The 17,500-nt window shown below is 51.9% G+C and overlaps 1 protein-coding gene across 3 annotated transcripts in view; it reads left to right on the top strand.

Moving 5' to 3' along the window:
• The window catches only part of LOC126572561 (probable nuclear hormone receptor HR38), a 105,494-nt gene that overhangs the window by 76,273 nt on the left and 11,721 nt on the right, over window positions 1-17,500 (top strand). For all 3 annotated transcript variants that reach the window (XM_050231972.1, XM_050231974.1, XM_050231973.1), the window contains exon 3: window positions 14,370-14,674. In XM_050231972.1, coding sequence (XP_050087929.1) covers window positions 14,370-14,674 — 305 coding nt within the window. The remainder of the gene's footprint in view (window positions 1-14,369; window positions 14,675-17,500) is intronic.

Below are 17,500 nucleotides of genomic sequence, written 5' to 3' on the forward strand. Positions count from 1 at the left end.
TCCTTTCCCTGCGTAGCGCATCATCATCATCGGCATCATCGGCATCATCTCCATCGTCATCAACAATGAGAGCGCAAGTGGATTCACTCTCGCCTGGGCGGTCCACACACATCCACGAGGTCAAGTGGTCACCGTGTCCGTCCACCGATCACACCACCGACCGACCGTGTAGGTTGGTCGAGCTCGCTATCGGTCGCGCATCTATCGGGCCGTGAGGAAGAAGCGCTAGTAGTTTGGAGTGTGTGAAGGATGCCTCTTGGGTGAAGATCAAAAGTCAACAATTTCTCCAAAAATTATCAAGTCCCCCGGTGTACCGGCGGCTATCGTTACGGTGTCGCTATTGGACAGCTGAGCGAAACAGCGAAGAAGAGAGAAAAAAAAGAAATATTCGCCATTTTTTTCTCCGTTCCACCATACGCTGCTGTCAACAGGGGTCACATAGGCGCACCTGCTCGGTGACTCTCGATTGATGATCGATTGACGCGTCTCCTCGTAACCGTGCTTGTCGTTGGCATGCCGCTTCAATCAATCTGTTTGCACGTGCGAGAGCCAAGGTGTTCCAGAATATTATGGGAATCCCCGTCGGATGGAATGGAATTTCCGGCCCACAGGCCTGCTCTTCAAGTAGACCTCTGCTAGGTCGTAAAGTGTCCCGGATCGCATTTGTTCCAAGAAGCCGGCGATGCACTTCACAGTGAGTCAATCTTTCCGTGCGTGTGGGTGTTTCATTGGCAAACAGAACGGAAGCCCACGACTCACAGCAGAGGCCACCGGATTCCTAATTTGACAAGAAAGCAAACAGAACGATCGAACGGTCGTGAAGGTGTTGAGGAGGAGACTCCTTGCGAGGGATTTACCCGACTTGTGATCGAAGCGTGCCATGTCAAGGTGTTAAGCAAACAGAACATATTGTTGCAGAACAACACCCAACACAAGGCGCTGCGCTCTGCGTTCAAACACAGCCAAACAAACAAACGGATCGCCAGCAGCACAACGGCAAGAAGCCCCTCTAGAGAGCTCCTCGATTGACAAATCATTTCACTATGAATGGAACATTGCCGGCAAAGCCGCCAAATCCAAACATCAAAAATCAATATGTCGAAGGATCTTGGTGGCCATTGGCTGTCCGGTAAGATTTATGATTATGTTAAATGAGTTGCCAACAACCACCAACCAACATCGAGCGTTCTGTCTGCTTTCAGTCAATGTGTGCAGATTATAACTCAAAAAAAAACATGCAGGCTTTGGTCTGGAAGGAAAATTCCCATTTTGAATTGCAAAGTGAACACAGGAAGGCGATGCGGGAAGACCTTGCAAAGAGCTGCAAACAATAGAATCATATCCTTCTCCTGGGCTGCGTCGATGCAGTAATAAAAATACACAAATCCGTCTTTAAGCGAATTCCAAGCGCTTCGGTTGGAAACCGAAAACTTAATGGATTTATTTGATAGTCGGCAAGCCGTGGCCCGGGTGAGCGTTGATTCGTTATTCATCACGGGCTCTACGGACCACCCGGACGATCGACCGTAAATCATCTCACCTACACGAAGGTCGCTCGGCAAAAGAGGGGTGCTGCTGTGGCTGCTGCTACGGCAACGAAGACGACTCTATCAGATGGATCTGCTTTTGATAAGTTTGACATAAAATCGTCGCGCCCGCCGCCGGAATCCTTTTTTGATGATGTCGTCTTTCCAGTTTGCCAGATTTTTTTTTTCGGAGCGCAGCACAGTCCGAGCTGTGGCTGCGGACCGAACGCCGAAAGTCGATATCTTGCCGGCCACAATCGCAAACGACTTCACACCGTGGATCGATCGATCGAGCTGGCAGACAGACGGACGGACGGACGGACGGACAGTGAGCGATCTGCATGACAATCATCACGATCACCCACGATCGGTGGGCCCCGGGGAGCGGAATGGCGAGAATGATGGGTCGTCACCCCGTTGGAAATGACTATTAATTAGACGCTCCTAACGGCCGTAAAAGCCTGGTCAAGCTCCCCTGTCCTCTTTCTCCTCCCCCTTTCCTAATGTCCAATAACAACGCGTTGTTGACCCCGTTGGCCCCCATTGGTTGGTGCGCACCATGGCCACACGGTTCGCGGACGAGTAATGCGATCACCAACCCGAGCGCGAGTTCGATCGGGATGATCCCGATGGCCTGCCCGGGGTGTCGAGGCATCAGTTTCCCTCCTTCCCCACCTTAAAGTGGTGGTGTGGTTCGCAAAAGATTAAAAAGGAAATCGATCGCGATCGATGATCGGATCCTCGAATCGATGCAAATCCTCCTCCACCTTTCGAAGACCGAAAGCTGGCTGCCAGCCAAGCCTGCATCGTCTGCAAGTGGGGCCTTCGAAGCTCCTTTTTGCATAAATTCTCAATTACGAGCCTCGTGGCTCGATCATAGTAATTTTGAATAATTTTCCACTCGAAGCATAATCACTCCACAATCACAAGCACACATACACATACACCTTGGCAGTAGCTTGGTGGGAATAGAAATGGAAATGCGGAATCAATCGGGCCTGTTGGGGTGGTTGAGTCATCCACCGCTCCCCCCCCGTCGGGCGGTTCTTCGTCTAATTTAATCGAATCAAATCGGCCCGCAAATCTTCTCGTTCCGCCACCATTAGCGCATGGAATGGAATGGAGGAGGATGGAATTACGGAAGCCGTGCTGGCCTGGCCTGGCTACCGCGATGGCTCGGGTGCTGCGGCAAAACGGCGAAGACCTACGTCACCCCGCTTCGCTCCTGATCAGCAATATGAAAATTGCTATTCATGTCGACGCACAATGGTCGAACGGAGCCGAGCCGCCGCGAGCACACGTTCCGGGGGAGATCCCGAGGGACCTCTAATTTGTATCATACTTTGTTGGAGGGCCCTCGCCGTAAACCACAATCCGGCGCACATAAATCCGTCTACCGGTGAGCGCCGACTCGCTACCGTAAGCCCTGCTCGTGGTCCATGGAAGAGGTAGAGCCATTCACGATCACGTTGTGCGGTGATCGTATAATTTTCATTTAATTGTTTCTGTTACCGGGCACTACAAGATGCTTGTGGCACAGAGTGGCCACCGGCCACGATACCAGATTCCCAAACGTAAAAACTGATTGAGTTCGAGAGCAGAAAGCGACCGACAAACCAAGGATATTGCTGTTCCCTAAGCAATAACAAACGGAATTGTTTCTCATTTAAGTCCATTTTGATGCATCGCTGCGCTGCGGTGACTTCCAATAAGGTCCGGAACAGAAATGAAGTGGAAGATCGGTATCATGAGAAGAAGGGATCTCATTTAAATGAATCATTAATTAGTGCGATCTAATCTGTTAGTCCAGTAATCCACACACAGAGTGAGAGCGGGAATAGACCATCAAAACAACGATTTAGTATTTGGGGCAACAGTGGCCACAGATCAAGGAATTGCCGATGCCGCCCCTGGGTGCTCATTTATGAAAAGAGAAGCAGGAGAAGCAAGGAGAAGGAGGATGGCACAGATTGTTGGGCGGAATCCGTGGAGTGTAATTTCCCCAAATTTGCTTACCAGCCCCCCCGAAAGCTCCATCACCGACAGTTAACTCACCGACTGTGTAATTCTATCTCACTTATCCGGCCTCCGGACCCCCAAAACGATCATTCCCCACGTTCAGTCGAGTCGTCGTGTGGCTGCTGTTGGTGAGGGTTTTTCTGCGTTTTTCGTGTTCGTTTCTTTGCGTTCGTGCGGGGTGTGCGCCCCTTGAACCCCGTAAGCGTCGGCAGGAGGAGAGTGCACGTAAGCCAACGCGGTGCAAAAGACGTAAACCCGGCAGCAAAAACAGCAAAAAGGCGGGTTGAAGGAGGTCTCTTCGGGGGTCGGACGTTAGGTCGACGTTAAACCATCCATTTAGTGTGAGTTCACAACAGACCCGAACAGACCTCATGAGCTAATAGAGCTGCTGTGTTCCGTCTGTCTGTTCATCCGTCTAAGCGGAGCGTCTTCAAGAACATACTCAACTGGAGCCACTGGTTTTTATGTTCTGCCCCCCCGGTGGGACGAAGCACCAAATTTGAGATCTTCATCGTGAGAGGCGACGGATGATCGACCGCGGTGGTGTGCGGAGTGAGCTACTTAGTAATTTCGTTCAGATCCATCTGCGACCACGGCCCAGGTGTTTATCTCAAATGCGGTTCACATACGGTGGCCCCTACTGGGCGCGCTTGATGATGCTTCGACATCGGAACCTTGCTGCTACCTTGTGCCAGCTTCTCATGAAAGGTGAGCCATTTTATCTCCGTCGAGATTCATGGGAAATATGCTTACTGATGAGGAAGGGCGAGCCAGCTTTATGGCGCTCTTGGTAAGGCCCTTTGCCGAGGTCAAACTTCCGCCGATTGACCTTCCCCAGGGGGGGGCCAACTTCGCTTCGCTATCCAACCAACCTAATTTATGTCGCATTTTCCGGCGAGATGAAAAATTAAAAATTTCAAAACTTATGCCACCAACTAATCTCAAGTTCAAGTTGCAGCACGCGCGCTACACGATTCATTAGCTCGCATCTCGCCACTTAATGAGCCACCGATCGCGAACCGGGTGGGGGGGGGGGGATGTTCGCGATGTAAAATGCTAAGCTGATGAGCTCGGTACATCACAGCATCACAAGGGTGGCCCATGATAGTAGCTCCGGCTACCCGGCTATCCGTCTGCCACCGGCATTTTATGCGGCAAAATTTTATTTTATCCAGCTCCGCCAGCAATAAATAGCGGCCAGTGCAATGTTGCAATGGTGCGCAATCTCTCTTTTTGCTTATGGTGTTGCCAAAAATGGACGACCTTGCGGTCGGATGTCGGATGATCATATTCCGTTATAATCCCGTTTTCAATGTTTCAACAAGATAAAAAAAGGAAAGGAGGAGAACGGAGAGCACCACCGGAGTGAGTCGTGTATGGAATGCGCAATCCGTGGTGTAGAATGGCGCCGAGTGATGACCCAATAAACACCCATCGTGGTCATCATTTCGCGTAGGTCGCGTGGTCATTTTTTCGTCGTTTTCGTGCAATCGGGAATAACATAAAACCATAAAGATTCGCTGCCGCAAAGATTCCAGCAACCGTGAGTGCTTGCTCGCGGATTTGTTTCAATTCAGCCGCGAATCGCGCATTCCATTAATGAGAGTTGGACGGGACGGATCATAAAACCCATCATACTCATACTCGCGTCATGTAAAAAGGTACGCACGCTGCATACCGAGCGAGTCGACGCATCTTGGTGACGAAGGAAATTGGATTTTTTTGTCAGAGTCACAGCGCGCCCGAGAGAGACATGAACGTAATACTCGCGCCGTTTGCCGCAGGCGCTCCAGTCAGACTGGCTCCAGCTGCCTCGATCTTCCTCAGCGAACCTCCTCCCGCCAAAAAGCGACCATCGCTTAGGCGAAGAGGATCATCTTCGCTTCATCGTCATCAACGCAACGCACAACAAACCGCTCAGCAGCAGCAGCAGCAGCGCTGAAGATGATCATCAGCCAAAGAGGCAAGCATAAACCCGCTCCCCAAACGCTCCCTCTCTTGGGTGGTGATGGAGGTTTTTGGGCGAAAATCAGAAACGACAACGACGAAGAGAAGACGACCCCCGGTATGGGCTAGCGACGAAACAAAAAAAAAATGGTCCCGGTGAAAGTATTGACCCACTAAAAAGAGGCGCGCGCCCTCGTGAGCCTCAAAGCGGGACACGGAAAACGGAATGAGAGAGAGGAAGAGAGAGAGAAAGACGGCGTGTGTGCGCTCGCGAGCATAAGGCGAGGTGAACGAAATGTGCAAAAAAGATGGTTCAACAAATATATGATTTCGCATATTTAATGTTCCCCACCCCTTTGGCGCTCGATGGTGATGGGCTAGAGTGTCACCGACGCACAGAGAGAAAGAGAGAGAGAGAGAGAGAGAGAGAGAGAGAGAGAGAGAGAGGCTGGATATGTGTCATCTCGATCGACGACGACGGCGACAGATTGAAGACGCTTTGGTGATTTTTAAGCTGTCAACGCAACATTTGGAGGCCATGCGAGCGATTACTGAGCTTGTGAGTGACAAATGGATGATCAGCTGGCTAGAACTAGCGATCTCGAATGCTCCTTTGTCTCTCTTTGGCCTCTTTCGGGAGTCCAAATAGCCCTTTGAAGTGACACAATGAAATCACAACAAAAAAGTACATTTGCGTTCGATCGTCACTTGCGCACGCACAGCGGAGTGACCACACTCATCCGTTCCGCTCGCCGTTTCACAACAGCGCAGCTCTCGACCACAGCCTCTGACCATCCCCAAAAGCCGCTCAATCAGTCTCAAGACAAACACTTCACTTGCTTCACTCTGCCAAGTGGCCTGCTTCTTGCAGGGCGTAACCGAACGCTAAAGAATGCGATCACAATCGATCCCGGCACGCTGTTGCTGCTGCTGTACGTGGCCCCCCTGCCTTCGAGTACCCTAAGGCCATTTGGGGTATTTTACGTGCGGCAGAAGCTCGTCTCGCGAAGAGGCTCATCGAGAGCCACACCGTGTCCATGCAAGCTGACCGTTAAAAACGGTAAACCAGCCATCCTCACGGGTCTCCCTGGTCCGGTATTGGACCCGTAATGCCCGCCGGCCCTCGCCGATACGACCTTCGCTTCGGTGCGGTTTGAGAGGTTGAGACCTCTCTTTGCATCTTTTCAGCAACTGTTGACAGTTCAATTTGTACTGCTAAGTGTTTTTTTCGCGCAATCCGCCAAACGAGTGGCCCATCCGCTTTATCACGGTGGGTGGATAAGGATGCTGGGAAGAGTGGTGCCGGCAGGGGAGGGGAGATTTTTTATTGTTTTGTTTTTGCATTAAACCCCCTGCATCGTTGTGGCTATTTTTAGTCCGGAATGCTCAATGTCGGTGGGGGGGGAGCGGGTTCGTCGCTTAAGCTCACGCTGAGCTCTTTTATTGATCCAGCAGCGGGATCGCTGCTAGAAGGACGTCGCGCTCGGTGGTGGACCCGTTCGTTGTGTGAGCTTTCGGGAGATAGTATCTTCGGCGTAAAAGCGTAGTAAACGCGCGGCGGCCAAGGCCGATTGAGATGTTACACATCATCTGAAGCCCATCCGAAGCTCCGTTGGAGGAACACGCGAGCGGTGGTGGCCGAGTGGCCTTCCCTCGGGGATGTGAGCCTAAGTGCTACTACATTGCTTGACGTAAACATTCCAATCGCACAGAAAAAGAGAGAGAGAGAGAGAGAGAGAGAGAGAGAGAGAGAGAGAGAGAAGCTGAGACCGATCATTCAAACATGCCGGGTGTAGACACAAGCGCGTTTGTAGTATCACTTAGCGTCTGTATAAGACATTTCGGTCACAACCGCGCATTGCACGCGTCTCCTAGCCGCTTATTGCCCCTGCACACATACGGACACACACGGGCACACGTACAAACACGGACACAACGCTAGTGATCGCCATCAACCATCGGCAGGATGATGATGACGACTACGATGATTGCGTTTCGAGAGTTCTTTTGTTGTGACCGAAGAGATACAACATCTCTCCCCCTCAACCCTTTACCACCCTCTCCCACCTCCCTCTGAGACACCAAGAAATGTAAAAACATCTTCTCAAGAGGGAGACATCTCGAGAGGGGGTGTAAAGTGCCGAATTAAGATCTTACATTGTTTAACATGACATTGCCCCATTGTATCGCCTTCACTAGTGGGTTTGTATGTGCCAATGGTGGTACTGTTTATCTGTTTACAATCTACCCCACCCCCACCCCCCCTGATCGTACACAGTATCTTCAGCCTTAGCTTCGATCAATCCACTGACGATTGACCCTGACTTTCGAGGACACCAGCGCGCACAGCTGGCTACAACACATCATCCACCTTCTCCTCAACACTCCTAGTGCCGATGATGATGATGAGCGTCACTACACGATGATCGCAGATCGCTTGGCAAAATGGCCACCACACGCTCGATGGTCTCTCATTCACTCTCTCTCGCTCGAGCTTTCATTTCTGTTCTCGGCATCGATCTGATACTGGTGGACATCTGGGGAGGATGCTCGGTCACCGATCACCGATGGCTTACTTCTATCGGCCATCTATTGCAGTGACTGGTTCCGCTGGTTGAGGTCGCGGTCACCCAAGACACATCGTGATGTGTCCCCTGACTGAACATCGTCAAATTGTTTCGCCAAAGCGGATCCCTCCGTGGACAGAGTTATCAGCGCGAAAGCTTTCACCCAACATGTCCACGGTTCCGTATCGAGCGTCAGAAGAGGAAGAGCGCATCGCGAAGGGATGGTAGAACACGACGATACAAGACGACGTCGACGACGTTGCTGGTGCTTGTCCGTCCCGTGGTAGCGCTCGAAAACCACGCCAACGTCTTTACCAGATAATTAATCTCAATAAACCCAACCGGATTGGCCCGTTCAAAGCCCTTCTTCGCGAGCCAGAAGCCGTTTTGTGCTCCATTCGCGCGCGCCACCGATGAGGAGGTATGTCATGGTCGTAATTAATGAACCGAGGAGCTGAAGGCGCTTTATCGCAAAACGGTGTAGCATGGTCCCGTGTCCCGTGTTTCCGATTCGTTCGATCCGATCGTCATCGTCTTCTTCCTTTAGACGTCGTCCCGTTGGCTCGAAGGCTCTCTCTCAGTGCCCTAGATCCGTGCAGAGCCTAGAAGAGACCACCCACCAACGAGCGATCTGGGTTGGATAATTGAAATAACATTACCGATTTGCCGGTTCTCGAGGAGCGTTGGCGCTTCATTAGCGGGACCGCAGCCACCCAATCATCTCCCGGACTAGGCTGTCAACGCCATTTTACTTTGCGATTGATGAGCAAGGGGGAAGAATGTTGCTAATTGTGTGCGCATCGAAAGCATGACTATGCTCCAGCTCCAAATTCCGGAACAACAACAACGAACATGACATGAGACCACCAGAAGGGAGATTCGTCATTGGTTTTTATGCTTCAGAGGCTCGATTGGTCGACTAATGATACGGATTCAACAGCACACAACACTCATCTTCACATTCCAAATAGAAAGCACCACAAAGAGAGACACAGAGAGAGATAGATAGAGGAGCAAGAGGACAACAAAAAAAACTGCGTTCCTCGTAATCATCGCGCACCGACCGACCCAAGCGAGCTGCCGTCGATCGTAAAGATCATCTTCAGGGGGGGTTTTTTCTTCTGTCTTTCACCAGCAACCCCCCAGCTAGCAATACTCCCCGAAAAAAAAATCTCCCGAGGACGGCTTCAGCTGATGAGAAAATTGCGATAAACCCGGCGGGTGCCCTGGCGCGGTCAAGACGACGACTCCGTCCGTCTGTCTCCGTGTATGTTGTCGCTGGATGCGTATTCGGTTTCGCTGAGGTTTATTCGGTCTTCGTCTTCGTCTTCCTCGGTCATTCAGCTGCACCTTCCCTTCTTCTGTTGTTCTTATTTGTCCCCTCCGGAGCATCTTCCTTTTCGGCAGTGCATTCGGAGCGGCCAGAGGGCCTCCTCCTGAGGTTGCGACGACGCGAAAGCGAAAGTGACGCGCGAGCGAGTGCCGGCGGGATAAAAGCATCCGCGCCGATTGCAGTTCATGGTCCCTGGTGCCCTCTCTCTCTCTCTCTCTCTCTTTCTCTCTTCACTTTTTGATAGTTTTCACCCCAAAAAGTCTTCTCCATTTTATTTGGCTCGCTCGACCGCGGTTATGCAATGCAGGCGGAATCCGTTCCGTGGCCGACCGGGGACCCGAGGGTTGAAGTTTACGCACCGCAAACACTCCGTGCCATCGCCATGTGTCCCTTGTGGGTTTATTTTTGGAATCCCTTACCCCTCCCTGCCCCCGGCTGCGCGATGCATTCGCCGCAAAAGCCGCGCATTTTCGGTGCCGTGGATTCGGATACTTTACGTTTTCCACGATTTTTGTCTGATGTGCTCGCGCGAATGTCTGATGCGTGTGCAGTACCAGCAGCATCATGCACAGTGGTCTAAGCTTTCTCAAACCCCCGAAACGGGTTGGTTCACACGGCCACAACGAGAGAGATATCTGTCAATAAGCGAAACGAAACGCAGCTTCTTCATTTTTCGACCGCATAAGACGCGCTCAAGTACTGGTGGTAGCGCTGCTAGGTCAGTGACATAACATCCTGTTTCCCTGGGGTCCCCCAAAGGGGGTTCCAATTAAAAACCAATAATGGCCACTGGCGACAACACCGACTGTCCGTTTCGTGTGCGCTTTGAAATTGAAATTTCACTTCCACCATTCCACCTGTACTCGTGGAAGCGCGTTTGGAAGCCACAAACATAATGAACATCCTCTTTTTGGGGTTCACAGAAGCATCAAACCATCACGACGGCTCCATTCTTCAGTTTTCCGCCCGCAAAAAAACACACAAACCGATCGCACCGAGGGAACGCTTTTCGTGGCTTATCATTCGACAGTTTAACGACTCGGTGTTCCCAGTAGCCACACCAGCACCCCATCACCACCCCCAGGGGGAGAAAAAGTGCTGCGAACGAAACATAATTATGGTGTTTTAGTTTAGCGATTTAAATTAAGCTTAATTTTCAAACACAAAAGCTGGATGATGATGATGATGATGATGATGACGGTTACGGTGATCGCGTGGTGAGAAAGGGGGTGTGAGGGAAGGTTACATCCTGCCAGAGAGAGAGCGACCGAGAAGGGTGCCTGGTCGCGCATGAAATTGAGAAGCAATCAGCACCGCGTGCTCACCGCGATCTTTGCCTGCCAGCGACAACCATTCGCCTCCACTTTTCTCGATGATCATGTAAGGGTGGTATGTGCTGAAAGGGGAATGAAAGAGGGTGGTCCACGCTCCCTAATTTATGTTAAATGAACACAACGCGCGCACTTAAGATTAAGAAAGATATTATTATAAATTTTCCTCTCTCTCGCGCGAGTCAGTATGTGTGTTTTTGCTGCCACGATCGCGATCGATCGTCGCCATCGTTACGCATCCGAGGAACGGGCATCAACTGCAAGAGAAAAAGGGGAAAAGAGCGGCATGCAAAGCGACGTACCGGCGCAACTGCATAATTGCCGGGGGAGAGCGAAAGAACGTAAAACATTCTCAGCCGAGCGTCGACCAACTGATGGACAAGCGATTCAATTTCGACTCCAAGCTCTCAGTCAGGGGCGGCTTTCAGGCACTGATTTATGTTTAGTGCATCGCACGGCATGACCCCGCGAACCGGCGAGGTCGCGATAATTCCACGCCGCCGTGAAGATCGCGAGCGGTTTTAATGCAAAAATCAAATTCCACATAAACGGACCACTCACTCTCCCATTCGTCTGTGCTACTTTGTGCCCGCCTTTTTGGTGGCCACAACCCCGAGAGTAGCCCAGACCCTTCCAAGGATCGACGCAAACGTGGCCATGTCCAGCGCTTTACGCTTCGCTTCTGGGCGCGTTAATTGAAATCTTGATTGATGACTCGGTCGGCCGCTAAAAAGGCTGGCTGGCGTTGTGCCGAAGAAAGTGGCGGGCGTGAAGGCGCGCGCTCGAACGAGGACCAAGACTTCTAAGGGCTCCCATCCGCACGAGGATCCAACAGGCACGATCCGATTCTTCCGTTGAAGCAAGCAAAGTGGCGGCAAATTCGGTTTGATTGATGCCATGCCCAGGGTCCCTCCGGGTGGAAAAAGGCGTCTCGTGGGACCCACGGCATGCCGGCTAGAGTGCATAATGCTGCACCGGAGACCAGCTGACCAGTTGAGAGGCCGCATGTTGGCCGCTTTATTGGGAGTTGATTAAAGTTATCATTCGGAAGCCGTGGCTTTGGCGTGACCGCCGTAACGAGGCCACACCATCACCGTACGCCCCCCTTGAGTGCCATTTTGGATTCTAGTGACGATCGGCATTAATTTCTTTGCTCGATCTTCGTTAGAAGGCGGGAGAGTGCGTTGCAATGTGCTAATCGCGACGCGCAGAGGGCGCAACCGATAAAGACGGTACCAGATTCCAAGCGGCTCGTTGGTGTGCTACGTCGCAGCGATGGCGGCAGCGAAAGGCAACGAAAACCCCCCCGAGGAGACAACCAACCGAATTTACCCTGATCAGTCACGGTCACGCAATTACGGTGCCACCGGAGGAGAGGCCAGTCTGGTGATGGTGGTAAGGGGCCAAACCCATTCGAATCGAATTAAGATTTCATCATGCACGGCATGTGTGTACCGGTGAGCATAAAAGGGGAGGTCTGGAAAGGATGATTCGGGGGCCATTTTTTTGTGTTGTTGTTGATGTTTGTAATCTCCGCTTCGCTCCGTTGTTTCATGTTTCATGCTGCCCGAATCCGAATGACCCAAGTGTGCCAGGCCGTCCCAGCGGGTGCCAGCACGTGGTTTGTGTCTGTGAATGCAACGCATTGGAACGGGGAGGACCAAAAAAAAATGGGAGAGACTGATGAGCTGATGACCCTGTGGCTAAGGTTTTTCGGGGAGAAGTTGTTCCAGGGGCCCAATGCATCACGGATGCGTATGTTATCGAGCGGAGCGGTGATGGTATCCGCGATGAAAGCGGCAGCATCGGGAATCAAATCAATCACGACACACGCACTGGCACACAGACAGACAGAGCGAGGAGAGTGCGTGAACACTTACGACACGCAGCAGCATGTTCCGACAATATGGGTCAGCAGATTGGCGTGGAAGATTGGTGAGAGGGTCCGATCTCGAAGCTCCCGGAAGAGGCTTCAAATGCTTTGACGGAAGAGTGACATGCACCGTCGGTGAGGTGAGTTATGCGGTTGTCCAACGCATGGCATTCCGTGACAGCATCTTCTGGACCTCGATCGGTTCCCACAGTGATTTTAGCCCGTGTAGCATCCAACAATGTTGCGCATATAACTTGGGCCTCTGTTTCTGATACAATGTGTCCCTGGTAACACAATAGACTCCAAGGTGGCCTTTTGCATAGAACTCGAACTCGATTCGGAGACTGTTTTGCATCTCCAATCCACCAATCATAATCATATCTAGCATCAAAAAGCTGATGCTCCTTCAAATGTGGAATGCGCACCACATTCTGCACCAACTGTTGTGACAATAAAGCAGCGCAAGCACCACCAACGGAGAGCCATAAATCAAGCGAGCAACAATGTATCTCAGCTCAGTCGCGACTACCCGCGACGCCTTCCCATTCCATTCGCGATGCTCAATTTAACGTACACTTCACACCTTCTGTTTGCCTTTCCTGGCTTCTGGCGCCTCTCTCTCTCTCTCTCTCGCACTCTCTTATCTTGATCTTGGTCTAGCCCCTGGTCCCTAGGGCACGCCGCACCTTTCACGATAATCAACTTCGCTAAATATCACTGATTTTATGGTTCCACCACAGGGAGGGCACCGAATGTTCCGCACCGATTGTCGCACCATTCCACGAACTGCGAACATTCCTCCAAAAACAAAAAGGGGAAAGAGGACTGCTCGGTGTGAAAGGTGCTGGAAAGGATGCGCTCCTTGTGTCCTTTCTGCGTCCCTCTCGAGCGAAGGAACTCGCTCCTTGCACACGCCCCTTTTTTGAGGTCCCCTGGGCGAGTCGTTTGACGCCGGAATTGGTCGACCAAAAAGTGTGCGGAATGCAAAGTGAATTCAATTCACAAATCTCATTCGATAGGCGGGATTGCGAGCAAGATGGTGTGACGCAGACGCACTCACCGTCCATTCTGATCACCTCGCTTGACTTTTGGCCAGCACCAGGAATCCGATTCCATTCTACCAGCTACTACGGTGAAGCCCAAGCCTCAGTGTCGGTCCTCTGGAAGGTGAAAAGTGCGTTCGAGTCTTTGAAATTGATTCATTTCTGTGGTGAAACCGGACAGTAGTGTCTCGATTAGCAGCTGTTGGCGTGCCTAGACGGAAGAAGTGATTTGTGGAAGAAAAAAAACACCCCGAAATTCCAAACCGACGACCGGTAACGATCGCGCGCAAAGTGGTGTGGATTTAGTGGAGCCCTCGCTGTGTCGCTGCTTTTAGTTTTTATTCGCGTGGCTGTCATCGTGGTTTGGCGTGTAGGATGCGCGATGCGGATGCCGCGGACTTGTTGGCCAGTTTAGGCGTTTTGCGATAAGCCGCTCTCCTTTCCGTCAATCTCCATAATAAGTGGAGCCGTGGGTCGAAAGAGGTGCCCGGTTCACGGTTCTGGGGCACACGTTTTACTCGCCACCAGATAAGCCGCATAGTGCACACACGCGATCATTCTACGCAGAGAGAGAGAGAGAGAGAGAGAGGAAGGAAGAGATCGTAGAGCAAGAGCTAGGAGCTCGAGTACGTAGGATGATTATGATGCGAAGCACTTATGGTACCGTGCGTCGGTGATGAATCTTCAACTAATCGGTTCGGTGGCCATTTGCTCTCTCCCCTTTTCCCAGGTGCTCCCCATTTGCTATCGCGACTGGCAACCTCCTCGGTACCGGTACCGGCCGCCCCAGCAAGCGATCCAGCCGCATCGCCAGCACCGTCTAGCGACGTGACGTGTCTAACGGCCGCGCAGACGACGCCACAACACGCACAACCGGGTCACGGTACTGCCAGCAGCAGTTCAGCAACAGCAGCACCGACAACCGAAGGTGGTGCCCGCGGTGACAACCATCCGACGGACGAGGACGACGCCCTGCGCAAACCGACCGCGGACAGCGCCTCGGCGACAACAAGCATGTTACTGCTGCAGCCCCAGGTAAGCGGTCCCAGAGTCAGCTTTCAGTGATTGTTACCGAAAAGTGTGGTGCTGGTGCGACGAGGAAATTGGAACCTTTCTTGCGCCATCGAGATCGAGCAATTACCCCACAAAAAAAAAACCGATCAAACCGAAACGAAGGGCACTCCACAAACTTTCGAGATCGAGGAAAATCAATATTTCTTAATCACTTGTGCGCGCGCTCGTTCCAAAATGCGGGACGCCCTTTTGCCATCGAAAAATGGTGTTCGAAACTCATGACGCAAGATAATGGTGATAAGCCAGCGGCGATCCAGGCCCTGTGTGCCTTGATCTCAAAGTCTCGATCTCGGAGTCACCACGCGCGTCTCGATCTCTTATGAGACACTTAATAAACGTCACACACCGTGTCGGTGGCAAGGTGATCACGCTGTCAGGTACATTGTGGTCCTTTCACAATCGCGGATCGCCTATCGTTTGCGCGCGCTTGCTCACCGGATGGCCACTGATGTCTGATAAGGGATGAACGGAAGGGTTGCCCTGTCATCCCGGGCTAAACTGTCAAATCGGACGCCCCTATCCTCGATCGCTCGATCGGTTATCCGCCCGTGATCGGCCATCATAATCTGTCATCCGTACCGCCGGTTGGCCGGACGTTGGATGATTCTGACGATGAGCTTCTTGTTCCGTGGCAGGAGACAGAGTTCCCCGCCGATTTCAAGATTGCAAATTGTCGATATGCTGGGACATGTATGTGTTTGTATGGTGCGCCCGCTCTGTCCAATAATGATCACGATAATGATGGCGATGGTGGTGATTACGCGATGAACGCTACGGAGGACAAAGGACGGATTCGCGTTGGTGCCACCGGGAGTTCCTTTGGAGCAGAAGCATTTCACACACAAAGGGAGGTGCCTCGTGACACCTGCATGCGCCTTGAGTGCCGCATTCCCGGCCCATGGAGGCTGGAGTTCAATAAATCACGAGTTCGACAGCTTTCTCCAGCTCACGCGGTGCGATGTTTCCGTTCTTTTCGCGTTCCTGGTCCACAACGACGAACACTTGTTCGGAGGAGGAGGAGGACACCCGCTGGTAGCACTGCCGTGTGTTACGATCACGGTTGGAACCCCCTTTTGTGGTCCATGATGTGTCTCCTCATCGACCTCACGTTGATCACCTTTCGCTCGATCGCTCGGTTGTCGTTTGCTTTACGCGAAGATAGAGAACCCCCCTCGGCCGGAGTGCCGTATCGATCAGACGTGATATCGTGCTGCTGCTGCTGCTGCTGCTCGTGGGCCAACTAATGTTGACGGATTGCTCCTTACCGAGACTCCCTATAGGGGATGTCACTTGTTCGATTCGATTTTCTCTGTTCCCTTGAAATCTCTGTTCGTGCCGAGGAAATTGCCCTTCGACGCCCGGATTGGCCTGGTTGGTCAGGTTGTTCAGGGGATTGGACATGTGGAAATGGGACATTAGCATTTAAAGGAACGTTTCGTTTTAATTAAATATGAAAATCATAAACATACGGCACATTAGGCATTCGAATCCGGAATCCATGCGCATCAGCATGCGCGATCCGTTCTGCGCTCCGTGAGCAGATGTGAACCGAGAAAGTTCACGGCAAACGGTTGCCCCTTGCCCGATTGGTCCGGATTCCTCGCGAAAACCCTTCCCTCCGCGAGGCGAGACCCTTCGCGAGACGTCCCGCGGTGAGTGTCTGTCGCGCGCTCGAGCGCCGCTTTCTCATCACCGTCCCGTACTTTATCCGATCGGTTAGCCGGTTCGCGTAATAAACACCAAACGAGAATGCGGACCGATGGCATGTTCTCTCGACAACGAGGGGTGGAGAGCATAATGCGACGCTGATCACGACCGAGCGATAAGACTCACATGACATCGCAGCATGTGCAACATTGGGCAGCATGTAAGCTACCCGGTGGTGTTTGGGATGAATTATGGGAAATTCTGTGTCCAGAACACCAGCCAGAGCCTCGATGCTTGGTAGCATGTTTAGAACGAGCTACAACGCGTATGATAACCGTTTTGCAGAGGCAAACAATGATCGCTAGCAACCGATAGTGATCATCATGCTTCAGTATCTTAGAGTAAATCTCGGCGAGGTGATGATTCATTCCCTCTTCTCTCTCTCTCTCTCACTCCCAGCATGTGGTGTACCGTCGATTGGCGGGTTCCAGTTCAAAATATTCGACGGAACGGTCCAAGAAGTGAAATTCGCATTAAAGATGAATATCGCTTCCTGCCTCTAAACCTATCTAAACACGCGCAAAGATTAGCTCCGCGGTGGTTTATGCCACTAAATTTAGCAAAACGAACCGACCGACCGACGATTTGGCTTCGAACAACTTTCACCTCGTGGTCGCGGTCGCACCAAAAATTGAAAATATTCAAATCTTCCACCAGCACCACACACATAAACTGAATTATTTATCTCATCGACAACGAGGCCGCCTAAATCGACGGCCAGAGAGACGACTCGGTCTCGCTGGTGTGTTTTGCACACGACATTGTTTCGCCTTTCGGGCCCGGGGGCTTGATTCAAAGAGCCAGCGAGCGCATCTGCTACGAGATGCGCTCACGATCACGGACCACCGCACGCTTAGGGTCCAGAACGGTACCATGGCATCGATGGCATCTTACCACACGCTGAGCGCTCGCTATCCCCTCCCCGGTCGGTGTGTCACGGATTCAAATTTAATTTAATCAGATAAGCCAACGTGATAGCACGTCCGCGATGCCGCGCGAGGAGGAAAAGTCGCGTTCTTTCACCCCTCCGCGGTTCTGACAATGGTCTATGTTCGCCTGATTCCCTTTCTTTGCAGTCCG

The sequence above is a fragment of the Anopheles aquasalis genome, chromosome 2 (genome assembly GCF_943734665.1).
Source record: "Anopheles aquasalis chromosome 2, idAnoAquaMG_Q_19, whole genome shotgun sequence".
Classification (NCBI taxonomy): domain Eukaryota; kingdom Metazoa; phylum Arthropoda; class Insecta; order Diptera; family Culicidae; genus Anopheles; species Anopheles aquasalis.